General features: G+C 47.6%; 1 protein-coding gene across 1 annotated transcript; it reads right to left on the reverse strand.

Moving 5' to 3' along the window:
• Positions 1–8,345: 8,345 nt before the first annotated feature.
• Positions 8,346–11,654, reverse strand: POU4F3 (POU class 4 homeobox 3; the record flags this gene model as incomplete). Its single annotated transcript, XM_080993452.1, has 2 exons — positions 8,346–11,243; positions 11,535–11,654. 2 exons carry the CDS (start codon positions 11,652–11,654, stop codon positions 10,251–10,253), a joined length of 1,113 nt encoding a protein of 370 aa, XP_080849578.1. The 3' UTR covers positions 8,346–10,250.
• Between the last annotated feature and the right edge of the window lie 206 nt (positions 11,655–11,860).

An 11,860-nucleotide genomic window follows, 5' to 3' on the forward strand; every position in this document is an offset into this window, starting at 1 on the left:
AGGTCCTGGCCCAGATGGTTGGCAAGGCAAGGAGAATGCACAAAGAAGCACTTTATCTTACAGATAATGAAAACCAATGGCTACTCCACAAATGCTATGAATATGCTTCCTGCTGGCAGCTAGACAAATTTATGGAGGAGAGGGCGATGAAAGGCTATCAAAGACTTACTAGCCATGATGGGAAGTGATGCTTCCAAATACTTGTTGCTGGAAACCACAGGGAGGGAAAGTGCTCTTGTGCTTGAATCCTGCTTATGGGTTTCCCATTGGCATCTAGTTGGCCTCTGTGAGAACAGGATGCTGGACTAGATGGGTCATTGGTCTGATCCAATAAGCTCTTCCTTATGTTCTTAGCTGTTTACATTGGACAAGCTAGTAATCATAGAATCAAAGAAGTGTAGAGTTGAAAGGGACCCTGAGGATCATTGAGTCCAACCCCCTGCAATGCAGGAACATGCAGCTGTCCTGCATGGGGATCGAACCTGCAAGCTTGGCATTATCAGCAGCATGCTCTAAGCTACTGAGCTATCCAGCTGATTTAATTTGCTTTATATGGCACAGGTATTGCCATAGATCCATTTGCTGTGCTTCCATGACCAGTGATTTAGCAAGGTGTGTGTGTGTGTGTGCGCGCGCGCACGTGCATGTGTGTGCGTGCACACACACACACAGATGCCTGCGCGCGCACACGCAGAGAGAGAGAGAGAGAGAGATCCTTCCTATTTAAGCAAGAACAATACAGGTATGAGACAACATTATGCTCTCCGTGCTTCTGCAACCATGAAGAAATCTCCAAAGAGATTTCAAATGTTGTGTAGGTGTGAGACACAGTGAGGTTTATATGAAGCATCTAGGGAACGGGAGGAGGGGTAAGAGTTACTGATACTTGTGCATCTGAGATCCCTATGGCATTTTTTTGCACTGATTTTGCACTGCCATCAGCACCCAATACTCTTGGACCACTTCTCCTGCCCAAACCTCCTGGTAGGGACTGATGCCCCTGTGTTGGCACTCCTGGTAAGCTGTTTCCATTGCCACAGGCTTATCTGGCAGCAGCACTTTAATCTAGGAAGCCACCCAACTCCTCAAATTTCCTACAGTGCCATGGAGCACTCTGCTTTGCTTGGGGGGCAATGCGGGAAATGTAAATGGTGGGCAGCTTCCCAGATCCAGCTGCTCCTGCCAAGGAAGCTGGTGTCTGTGGTGGGGACCAAACAATGGTTGGGCCCAGTGATGATGAGCCACCTTTCCAGCCAGCTCCCCACCCCTTTCAAGAACCATGGCAGCACTCCCTCTCAGCTATGAAACTGAATAGCCTCATGCTCCTTGCTGAATCTCAGCCTAACTTTTCTCACAGTCAGGCTAAAATGAGAGAACTCTTGCAAACCCGTCTTAGCTCATTGGAGGAAGCATGGGATATGCATGACAAATCAAATAGCTTCACAACAGGCAGAAATTCAGCAGGTGAAGATTTCCCCCACCACTACTTCTGCCTGGAAGGTTCACCTGCTGAATGTACACTTGTTATGTTGCTGTAGAGCATACAGGAACCCTATCAATAGAAAAATTGACTCTGGGGCAAATGCAACCTGAGATTGAGGCATATGTTAACTGTCTATCTGACTGGATGAAGTGGGTTCATTACACCAAATCAGGATGATGCAGACTGCCTTGTCTTATGTTTTAATTATATACCCTGAGATCTCTCCAGAATTGCAGCCTAACATTTGAGCTGATGATTAACTCTTGGCTTCATCCCATCATGCTTGCCTAGAGGTGATAGCTCTCTTACTTTTGTAGGAATTCTCTCTCTGAAGAAAGGGGGGAGGGGGTTTAATCCCAAAGCAGTTATTATGTGCAACTACAATCCACTCCTTGTATTAAAGGCAGGCATTCAGTTTTGATTCAGTTGCAAACTCTTTGGCTGGCCCTGCTCCTGGTCTTTTACCTGCAGCCTGACATTTAGCAGATGGAGTTTCCCCCATCACTTCATCACTTTTCCCAGGAAAAGCTTCTTCTACTCCTGCCACTGCTAAATGTCTGCCTGTCCGGGTTCTGTCGAAAGCAGCAGAGTACCATCCATAAGAAGCAAAGAGGCTAGTGATGCAAGTGAGAGCTTAAACTAAAGGGATGTATGCTTTCTTCTTTTAAGGTGCATGTGTGTGAATAAACTTTAAAATTCAGAAAGATGACTATGTGGATAAAACTAGGGTTCTTAATAAGCTGCATTACAGCAGAGCCAAGCACCTTTTTAGGTCTGTGGGCACATTTGGATTTTTGAGCAAGTGCTATGGGTGACAGTCCCTCTGGTCACATCTATCATCCCTCCTCCAGATCACCCACACAGAGAGAAAGAGAGGCAGGAAGCGGGAAAGCACATAGACACAGGCACACACACACTTTGCTTTTCGAAGGGATCAAATCCAGTAGAATCAAACTGAGCCTTGAAAAACATGTGACTGTACATCTGTGGAATGTCTCCCCTCTGAAATGTGAATCACCCAAACTTTATGTTCATTAAATTGGGCCCTTTTATGGTCAGGTTTGTAGAGGTTTGTGGGTTAAGTCGTTTTCAAATTATGCTGCTGCTAATTGAGTTCCTGTGAATAATATTATGTAGTATGTTGTATATTGCTTTATTTTGTTGTTAACTACCCTGTGTATTTTTGGAGAAGGATGATATAGAAATCTCTTAATAATAAATAAACTTCCTCCAGCTTTTCATTCTGACTAAGGTGTGTGTGTGAGAGAGAGAGATGGAAGGAGGGAGGGAGCTCAGAAGGCATCTGCGGAGATCTCAAGGGCACCATTGTGCCCACAAGCACTCTGTTGGCAACCCCTGCATTATGGAAACACTGTGATAAATCGGAACTGGCAAACTTCTCTTCTTTCTCTGTGTGAAGAGCTGGTGAACTTGCAAGCAATTTGAGCTAACGAACAGAGAAGACTGCGGTAAGGGAATGTGAGTGTCATCTGAGCCTCTTCCACACTTTTGTACTGCATGTCAAGCTGCACCTGCCCACATTCCTGCACAACCATAACAGGGTAAAAGGCTCCCTGTCCTTCTCTGGTCCCCTCGTCCTGTCAGATCAGGGGGGAAATGGCACAGTCTTTCCTGACTGCTGTCATGTTGTAATCATGTCTGCATCAAGAAAAACTTCTTACAGAGCAGCAAAATGTCCAGATGGACCAACTCCTTGCCTGGAATGCGTATAGAACTTTGGTCTTTTGTAGGACTCACACATCTTTCATTCTCTTATTCAAGAAACAGCAGGCCACACACTTTCTTCAAATGTCTTTCATGAACAGTAGAAAAATGAACACTATAAGGTTCATACACTACTATCATATCTCCATCTGGAGGATTGACTCGACCACCATGGAGATGAGACTCTTATCTCACGGGTGAGGCAGCATTACTGGGAATGTTAAGTTTTCTCTTTGAGTTGGAAACTACTCTCCTGGGCATACACAAGATTCTGTGTTGTGTCTCCCAATCTATTCATTTATTTCATGTATACCCCACCCTTTCTTTAAAGTGCTCAGAGAAGCGTAACTGGTTCTCCCTCTCTCCCATTTCATCCTCACAACAACTGTGTGAAGTAGGCTAGGCTTTGATATGGAGCCTGGCCCAAGGTCACCCAGTGAGCTTCATGGCTTGAACCCTGGACTCTGAGGTCTTACTCTTAACACCCTAAGCACTATACCTCACTGTCTCTCAGTTTTGCAAGAGCAGCACCAAAAGCAGAGGCAGTCTCTACCAGGAAGCAAAGCAGAGCGACTGATTCAAATGGCATATTTGGGTGCCACTAAAGTTTGGCAGAGTGAGCAACAGACAGATCTTTCTGACCCAGAGGGCACAATCTACCAAGGAGAGTTCTTCCACAGTCCTCCTTAGATCCAGTAGGGTTTATTGTGGATTTTCTCTCTCTCTCTCTCTCTCTCTCTCTCTGTGTGTGTGTGTTGGTGTGTTCCATTAGTTAATGGAAATAGGAGCCACATTAAGATTTTCTGCCTCAGACAGCACTTAGACTCGCCATGATCAAAATAAAACAAACCCTGCAAGTTCTCTGCTCTCTAAAATATAGACCTATTTGGTAAATGTTATTAATATTGAATAAAACAGAGTCGGGGAACCTTTTTCAGACGGTGGACCATAATTCCCTTCTGGGCGACTTTCAGGGACCACATGCCAGTGGAAGGCAGGACTGGATGCAAAAGGGGGCAGTGAATGCACCTTTGTCCAGTAGGCTAGTTTCTACAGACCACCCACCCACCTACTCTATCGGATAGAGTCTATCCTACATCCAGGCAAGCAAGAAGCCTTTTCAAAGTTCATGGACTTCTGACGAAGAACGAATCAATGGTCCAATTGGATTTTTAAAACGTCCTAACTTAACCCATAACCGCTTCTCCTGTTATGGCCGGGGCATGTTTCCTCAAGTCCCTGTGAGTTCCGCAGGGCTTCCTTTCCAAGGAGTGGGGTGTGGGGGATGGCAGCCTCGTTCTTCTCGCGTCTGGCTTGGAAGAAGAGACCAGAAGACGCTCGGCTGGAAGTTCTGGTCAAAGGAAGCCTTCCTTTCGGGATGGAATGGCGCTGCCTGTGCGCTGGGTCCCCTTCCCCGCTCCCCTCCCGGCTGGCCGGATCAGGTTCCCGCCGCCCTGCCCCTCCGCGGCGCTCATAATGAATGCTTTCATTCACAAACAAGGAAACTGACACGGGGCGTTTCTATCAGGAAGCTAATGGAGCCGCTTAATGACTAATTGATCAGATCCCCCAGCGCGACTCTAGCCCCGGCTGGCCCAGAGGAGCAGAGGCAATTACGAGGGGAGGTGACTTGGGAGAGGCTGATCCGGGCAGCGGGGGGCGAGGTGGGGGAAGGGTGGGGGAGCCCTCCTCCCCCTTGGTGTATGAGACGCGATCACTCAGTGGATTCGCAAGGGAGGAGGCAAGCAGGCCCGCAGGACTCGGAGAGTCACACACAGAGGAAGGAGCATAGGAGCCCTTCCTTCTGCTGAGTCAGGCCCCTGGTCCGTTGGTAGAGCATCTCTCTTGGATGCAAAAGGTCCCAAATTCCTTCTCGGCCTCTCCAGGTAGCGGGGCTGGACTGGGAGACAGCCCTGCCTGGATTCCTGCAGAGCAGCTGCCCGTCAGTGGAGGCAGACCATGTACTGTCTGACTCGGTATATGGTTCTCTCGGTCGGTAGAACATGAGACTCTTAATTTCAGTGCTGTGAGTTCGGACCCCACGTTGGGCCAAAGAGTCCTGCATAGTCCAACTCTACAATTCGATTATTCAATGAAAAAGCGAGAGGGATAAGGCGTGATGGGAGGAATACTATCTGCACACTCACATCGGCCACCATATTATGAGAGAGAGAGAGAGAGAGAGATCATTCTACTGTTTCCTTCAACTTTATAAAGCAACTGAGGGGAACGAGAAATATCGGCAGGAACGAACGTATCATAGTTTTTTTGTAGCTCATCACAAGAAATTGATAAAAGAAGAAGAAGAAGAAGAAGAAGAAGAAGAAGAAGAAGAAGAAGAAGAAGAAGAAGAAGTTGTTCTGAATTCTTTCTCTTCATACACAGAAACCAGCTGCTGGATAGATTCTGGCCCTCTGAGCTGCAACCCTTTTGCATCCTTATGAGCGGGGCTTACTTCTAAGTAGGCATGTACGAGACTTAGATGTTGGACACGTAAACAAACAAACAAAAAGTGCACAGAAGCTGGAAGACGCTGAGACTGATTTCATCACCGCATGGGAAATTGTGGGTGGAAAGGGAAGACAAGCCTTCACTCTGCACGGTGGGACTTGGGGTAAAAAAGAGACTGAAGGACAAGCTCCCGCTTGTGCTTACATCGGAATGAAAATGCATGGGAACCTATAGCAGAAGAATGGACAGGGGCCCCTCAAGACAACTAATCGAAATCCAGGCATAAGACATTTATTGTCCAATTACAAGTCCTTTAACATTGGCAGTTGGCACTATTCTGCACGTGTTAAAAATTAAGAAGGGTAACAGACACCTCTCTCTCTCTCTTTCTCTCTCTCTGTGTGTGTCTTTCTCTGAGTCTCTCTCTCTTTCCCAGAATCGCTTTTGTTCTGCTTTATCTAATAAGTTCTGGACTTGCTTCCCGAAACATCCGCCCGTTGGGCAATATATAACTCACCAAACTGCAAGCTATATCCGGCAACAGTCAATGAGAAACCGTCGCCCGCGCCATTCCTCTTTTCTAACCCAGTGTAAGTAGCAGTCTGCTTGCCTGCCTGCCTTTGCAAGACAGGCTAAATGCAGCGCAGCGCGGTTCGTGGCAATCCACACAAGAAACGAAGAAGCTAATAAAATACAACAGCTGTTGATCAATAAAAGATGAGGTTTTTTTAAGGGACGTACATCAAGAAATCCCTTCCAAAAGCACATCCTCTGGATTAAATCTGGGAAACTCAGTGGAGAAGAAAGTTGCGTTCTTGAAGTGGAATGCCCTGAGGTTGGCTTTATAGAAATCGTTTTTAAAAAAAAAAAAAAAAATGGACAGTCTGTCTATGCAGGGAGCTGTCCAGGTGCTGAAATTGAGAACATCAACTTTGGAAGGCCAACTGGGTTTCAAAAAAGTTTCAAAAATCTGTTTCTGTTGACATGAGACTTTGGGGAAACTCTTCAGTTCCCGGGATCGTATCCGAAGAAAGAGAGCGAGAACTAGAGAATTTGTTAAGCCTGTCTTAAAACTGAATGCGGTTCTATTTCTTTCCCTGTATCTCTGACTTTTAAAGCAAATCCTCATAGAAACTGGATGTTTAAGTAGAAAATCGAAGAAGAAAAGTCTCCCGAGCGGGGGAGCACTAGGTAGCAGCAAAGCTACCTTTGGACTTAAGAGGAAGGCAGACTATAATAAAGAAGGAGGGGGCACAAAAAACCCAAATAACACAGGGTGCTACGTTCAAAATACAGCAATGTAGCAGGCTAAGTAAGCAGGAATGTTAAAATCATTAAATGCCTCTTACCTGTTAGTTTGTTTTTTAAATAAAAACAACCGCCACCAACCCTGAAAAGAGTATTTCTTGAAATCCAAGCGGATAGCAGAGACAGGATGCAGGCAGCATTGCTTTCTGCCCCTTTTATACCACGTTATCCAATTAATATTGCATCAACCTTATTTTAAAATTTCAGAACCCACAATATAATGTAATGACACAAGGGCATTTATTATTAAAGGACATTTGATTGGGGGAAATCATTGGGGCTCGCTGAGAAAACAAAATGAAACCATGGCGTTGAAGGAGAGTTTAATGCTCTTTCTTACGATTTTCTTCATGGGAATAAAAACAACTTTTTTAAAAAACACTCAGTAAGGAGCTTTTCTTGTTATTTTTTCAAAGGAAGCAGAATGTGGTCGGAGTTTTGTTGCTGGATATTCATTGATATGCAAGGGCGAGACATTCCGAAGATCGCTGCGGTTCGAGCATTAATTTTTAATCCTTTAAGGTGCTTCGGGGATTTATAAACAAAAGCCCTACTTTCCTTTTAAGCAGAATTCCAAATCAACCTTTGATACAGTTGTTTTGAGCGATTTCTTTCCTTCTCAATGGAACTTCAGACAAAGAAGTTCCGTCCTTATCCTGCTGAGAAGGGCTTCGGCTAAACTTTATTACAGAAACAATCAGTCCGGTATTTTGTTTTATTTTTTAATGAACAGCGATAAAATTTGAATTTTTTTTTATGAACTGCGAAATTATTTTCACCATTAGTGGGCTCTGTAGGCTTTACCACAAGAAATTTTTAAGATTTTGGCAAGGGATGTTGTTATATTAGAGTACTTCTCTCTCTCTCTCTCTCTCTCTCTCTCTCTCTCTCTCTCTCTCCAAAACATTGACCATCCAATAAAAAAGTTTTCACGTGGGAACAGCGGTAAGAAATGCATCAAAACAAAAATACGTCAGATGTAGGGATGAGAATTAAGTGTTATCATTAACAGTCAAAGTATGATATAATGTGAAGAAAGAACTGGTTTTCTAGGAAGAAGATGCGGGCCGAAATTAGGTATAACGTAATACAGTACATACAATAACCTTAAGGAACGGCTTGACCCCTATCGCTGCAATCCTGTAACGCTTTTCCGATGAATTAGCCCCTCTGAACTCGGAGTACATCGTATAGGAAAATATTTGGAAAATCTAGTTCAGCAATACTTATATTAGGGTCAACCATAATGTCACAAAAGCGTGGCAAGCTTTCACCTTCTCCAGAACTCTTCGTCAGGCAAGATGTGACACTCTCTTTTCTGGCACAAATATCACTCGCTTCACTGAAACATTTTAGCGCGCCTCAAAATGTTTCTCCCTGTCCCCCACACTTCTCCATCTAAACAGAAAACAAGGTCAACCACAAGATCAATCCACAAAACGGTCGTGGGGGCGGGGGAGGGAGGAAAAAAACTTCCGTTCAGGTTGAAAAATAAAGCTTCTTTTATTTGAGAAATTTCAGAATGTATTTCCAGGGAGGCGGGGGCAGAAAGTTAGTGACAAAGAGAAAGGTGTAGAGATGACAGGAGTGGGCAAAATGCCCCAATTACAGGGAGGAAATATAAATTTTCCAGGGAGAGGGGCGGATACAAATACAGACAAGACATTTTGCAAAAAGAACTCTTTACTTAGTGCAAAAACATGTTTAGATCAAAGCCCGGACGAGAACTGACAGCTATATTTTTAAACCTCCTGCGGGACTGTTTTTAGTTCAAAATGCGTTCCGCAGTGGGCCAAAAGTAAATTCTTTTCGGAGGTGCAATGAAAACTCTCACATCTGTTGTTGTTTTTCTTTTAAAGTCACTCAGACTCTACAGACTCAAGTGAAAGAGCTCGGATTTCAAACCCGCTAGACCCACTGAACTCCAGTTCCAATGAGCATTTATGCAGTTAGTGTTGCAGATCGTCCTGTGCGGGTGAAAGTTTTCCTTACTAGAAGGGGAGTTTTACTTATCGAACGGGATGAGGTGCCTTTTGGCGGGCGGGGGGTGGGGATGGGCACACGCGTTACGCCATGTGGATGCAGTGGCTCACCTCAGGCAAAAATCTATTACTTGTTGCTGGCTCAGTATGATCTTTCAACACGTGTTTGGAAATAAGACCCATGGAAATAAAAAAGTAAACGCATCCACCAGTCGCTGATGGGGGGTGGGGAATGCAAGCTCCCCTACTCCCCAACAAAGATTTCCATTCGGCATGGATTTATTTCATATAACCCCCTCTTCCTTCCTCTCTCCTCACCCAGGAAACACCGAACTGTGCTGTATCTGGAGATAGGCATGCGTGTGTGTGAGAGAGAAACAGAAGACCAAGTCATTTCGCAGTTAAAAATAAAGCTCGGTCCACCTCCGCTTTTTAAGAAGGAATCGGGTTTTGTTTTTTGTTTTTTTGTTTTTGTTTTTTTAAGTTATCCACAGCATGCAATTGACCAAGCATGTAACAGGCGGTGGAGCAACAAAAACTACCCAAACCTGGCTTCAAATTACAAAACGGACTTTCAGAAAATAGCCTCCCCCTGCCCACTGATACAAATCCACAAAATCTGAATAAATCTTCATTCTCTTCTCTCCCGGCCCTCTCTCTCTCCCCCACCTCTCTCTGCATAAATCCAGATGCGGTTTATTCCCCCTCCGAACTGCATCTACCACTGCCGTTCTTATTGCGTCATTTTTTTTTTTTTAAAAAGAAATCAGTACCTCTCGAGTTTAAACTCTTCCAACAAAAATGACAAGCTTCATACACTCTCTAGGTCGCCAGAAGACACACACTCGGGTGAGAAGAGAAACCCAGAAGGATGAAACGGGGAAAGATGGCTTGGAGGTTGGGGGAGAAACAAACTGTTTGTGTGTGCGCGCGTTTTATTTTGGATGGATAGGCCGGTTGGTAGTTTTGATTTGCAGCCGCTCCCGCAGGGAGGAACAACAGTAAGCTGTGCCAACTGAATGATGACGATGAAAATAATTAATAAGCAATAAATAATAATAATAATAATAATAATAATAATATAAATAAATAAATAAACCAGGTGGCCGATGGCCAGAGGAAAAGAAGGAAGCGTTTGTTGGTCGGTTAAGGTCCATGGCTTTGTGGCTCGGTAGGGCTGTCCTTGCAGAGATCCATTTGTTCCGCTCCCTGTTGCCGTCGAGCAACATCTATAGAGATCTATATAGATATAGCTATAGATATATGTATGTGATCTATGGTCTTTGGTGCCCCTGGCGTTCTCAGTGCCCCGCCGAGTACTTCATGCGCTTCTGCTTCTGCCTCTGGTTGCAGAACCAGACGCGCACGACGTTCTTCTTGAGCTCCAGCTTGTCGGCGATGGCGGCGATCTTCTCGGACGACGGGCGCGGCTGCAGCGCGAAGTAAGCTTCCAGCGAGCGCTTCTCCGGCGCCGCGATGGACGTGCGCTTGCGCTTGCGCTCGGCGCCGCGCAGCAGCTCGGCCTGCGCGCTCCTCTCGCGACAGGCGGCCTCGGCCTCGTCGAGCCACGCTTGCAAGACGGGCTTGAGCGCGATCATGTTGTTGTGCGACAGCGTGAGCGACTCGAAGCGGCAGATGGTGCTCTGGCTCAGAGAGCCGACGCCGGGCAGCTTCAGGCTGGCCAGCGCCGCGCCCACATCGGCTTGGGTCACGCCCAGCTTGATGCGCCGCTGCTTGAAGCGCTCGGCGAACGCCTCCAGCTCGCGAGGGTCCGACTCCACGTCGCCCAGGCAAGGCAAACCCGCGTGGGGAGCCGGCACCGGGGCCGTCGAGGGAGGCGGCGGCGGCGGAGCGTGCGCCATGCTCGCCATGGCTTGGTGGAGGTGGCCCATGGCTGCGCCCAGGTGTGGGTGCGCGTGAGGGTGCATGGGGCCGGCCAGCACCGCGCCCGGCTCGGGGCCGCCCAGCAGCGCGGGAGAGAGGTGCTCCAGGAGGTCTCCGCCGTCGAGGCTTTGGTGCTGCGCCCCGGCGTGGTGGTGCGGGTGGGGATGGTGCGGGTGATGGTGAGGATGTTGCGCGTGGTGGTGGTGATGGTGGTGCGAGGGCGCCGAGATGGCCACGGGGGGCGAGGAGCTGGACGCCGCCGACGTGCAGGGGACGCTGCTCATGGTATGGTAGGTGGCGTCGGGCTTGAAAGGATGGCTCTTGCCGTGCGAGACCAGGTCCACCGCCGCCAGAGCTTCCGCGCGGGCCAGCAGACTCTCATCAAAGCTCCCGAATATATTGCCCTGCAGCTGCAAGCAAGAACGCGCAGAGCGCCGTCAGTGGGGAATACCGTCAAGTCGGCATTCAAACACATTTTCTCTCTCTCAAGCACAGAGATTCCTCTTCTCAAAGCTCAGGTCATAAAAATTAATATGAAGGCGCAAGATGCTTTGCTGGAACAGACATGTGGATCAGAGAGAGGGAGGGGGAGAGGGAGAGAGAGAGAGGGAGAGAGATTGTGCAGGAGACATGAAAAAAACATTAAGCCGGGCCTGTCAGAAAATGTGCCTTCGAGCAGTCGCTAGGCTCCGTCTACGTACCTGCGGGGCTGGCAGGCACACGCGGCGCATCGCCTCCGAGCTGGAGTGCAGGCTGGCGAACTTGGCTTCCTGCAGGGCAGGGTGCACGCCGAAAGGCGCCTTGGCGTTCATGCCCAGCATCTTGGCGCACCTGGCCGGGACGCGGCGTCGGGCATCGAGGCCGCCTTGGTTCTCTGGCGGGCGCCTGTCAAAGTGAGCGGTGCTCAAGGACAACGCTTCCCTTGCTGCGCCTCGCCCCCCCCCCCCCCGCCCCGCGCCTGCTTCCACCTCGGCTTCTTCACTCATCTTACAAGCCTTGCCTGCCATGGGACCAGCACCCTGTGCGC

The sequence above is a fragment of the Podarcis pityusensis genome (assembly GCF_964106645.2).
Source record: "Podarcis pityusensis genome assembly, chromosome: 2".
Taxonomy (NCBI): Eukaryota; Metazoa; Chordata; class Lepidosauria; order Squamata; family Lacertidae; genus Podarcis; species Podarcis pityusensis.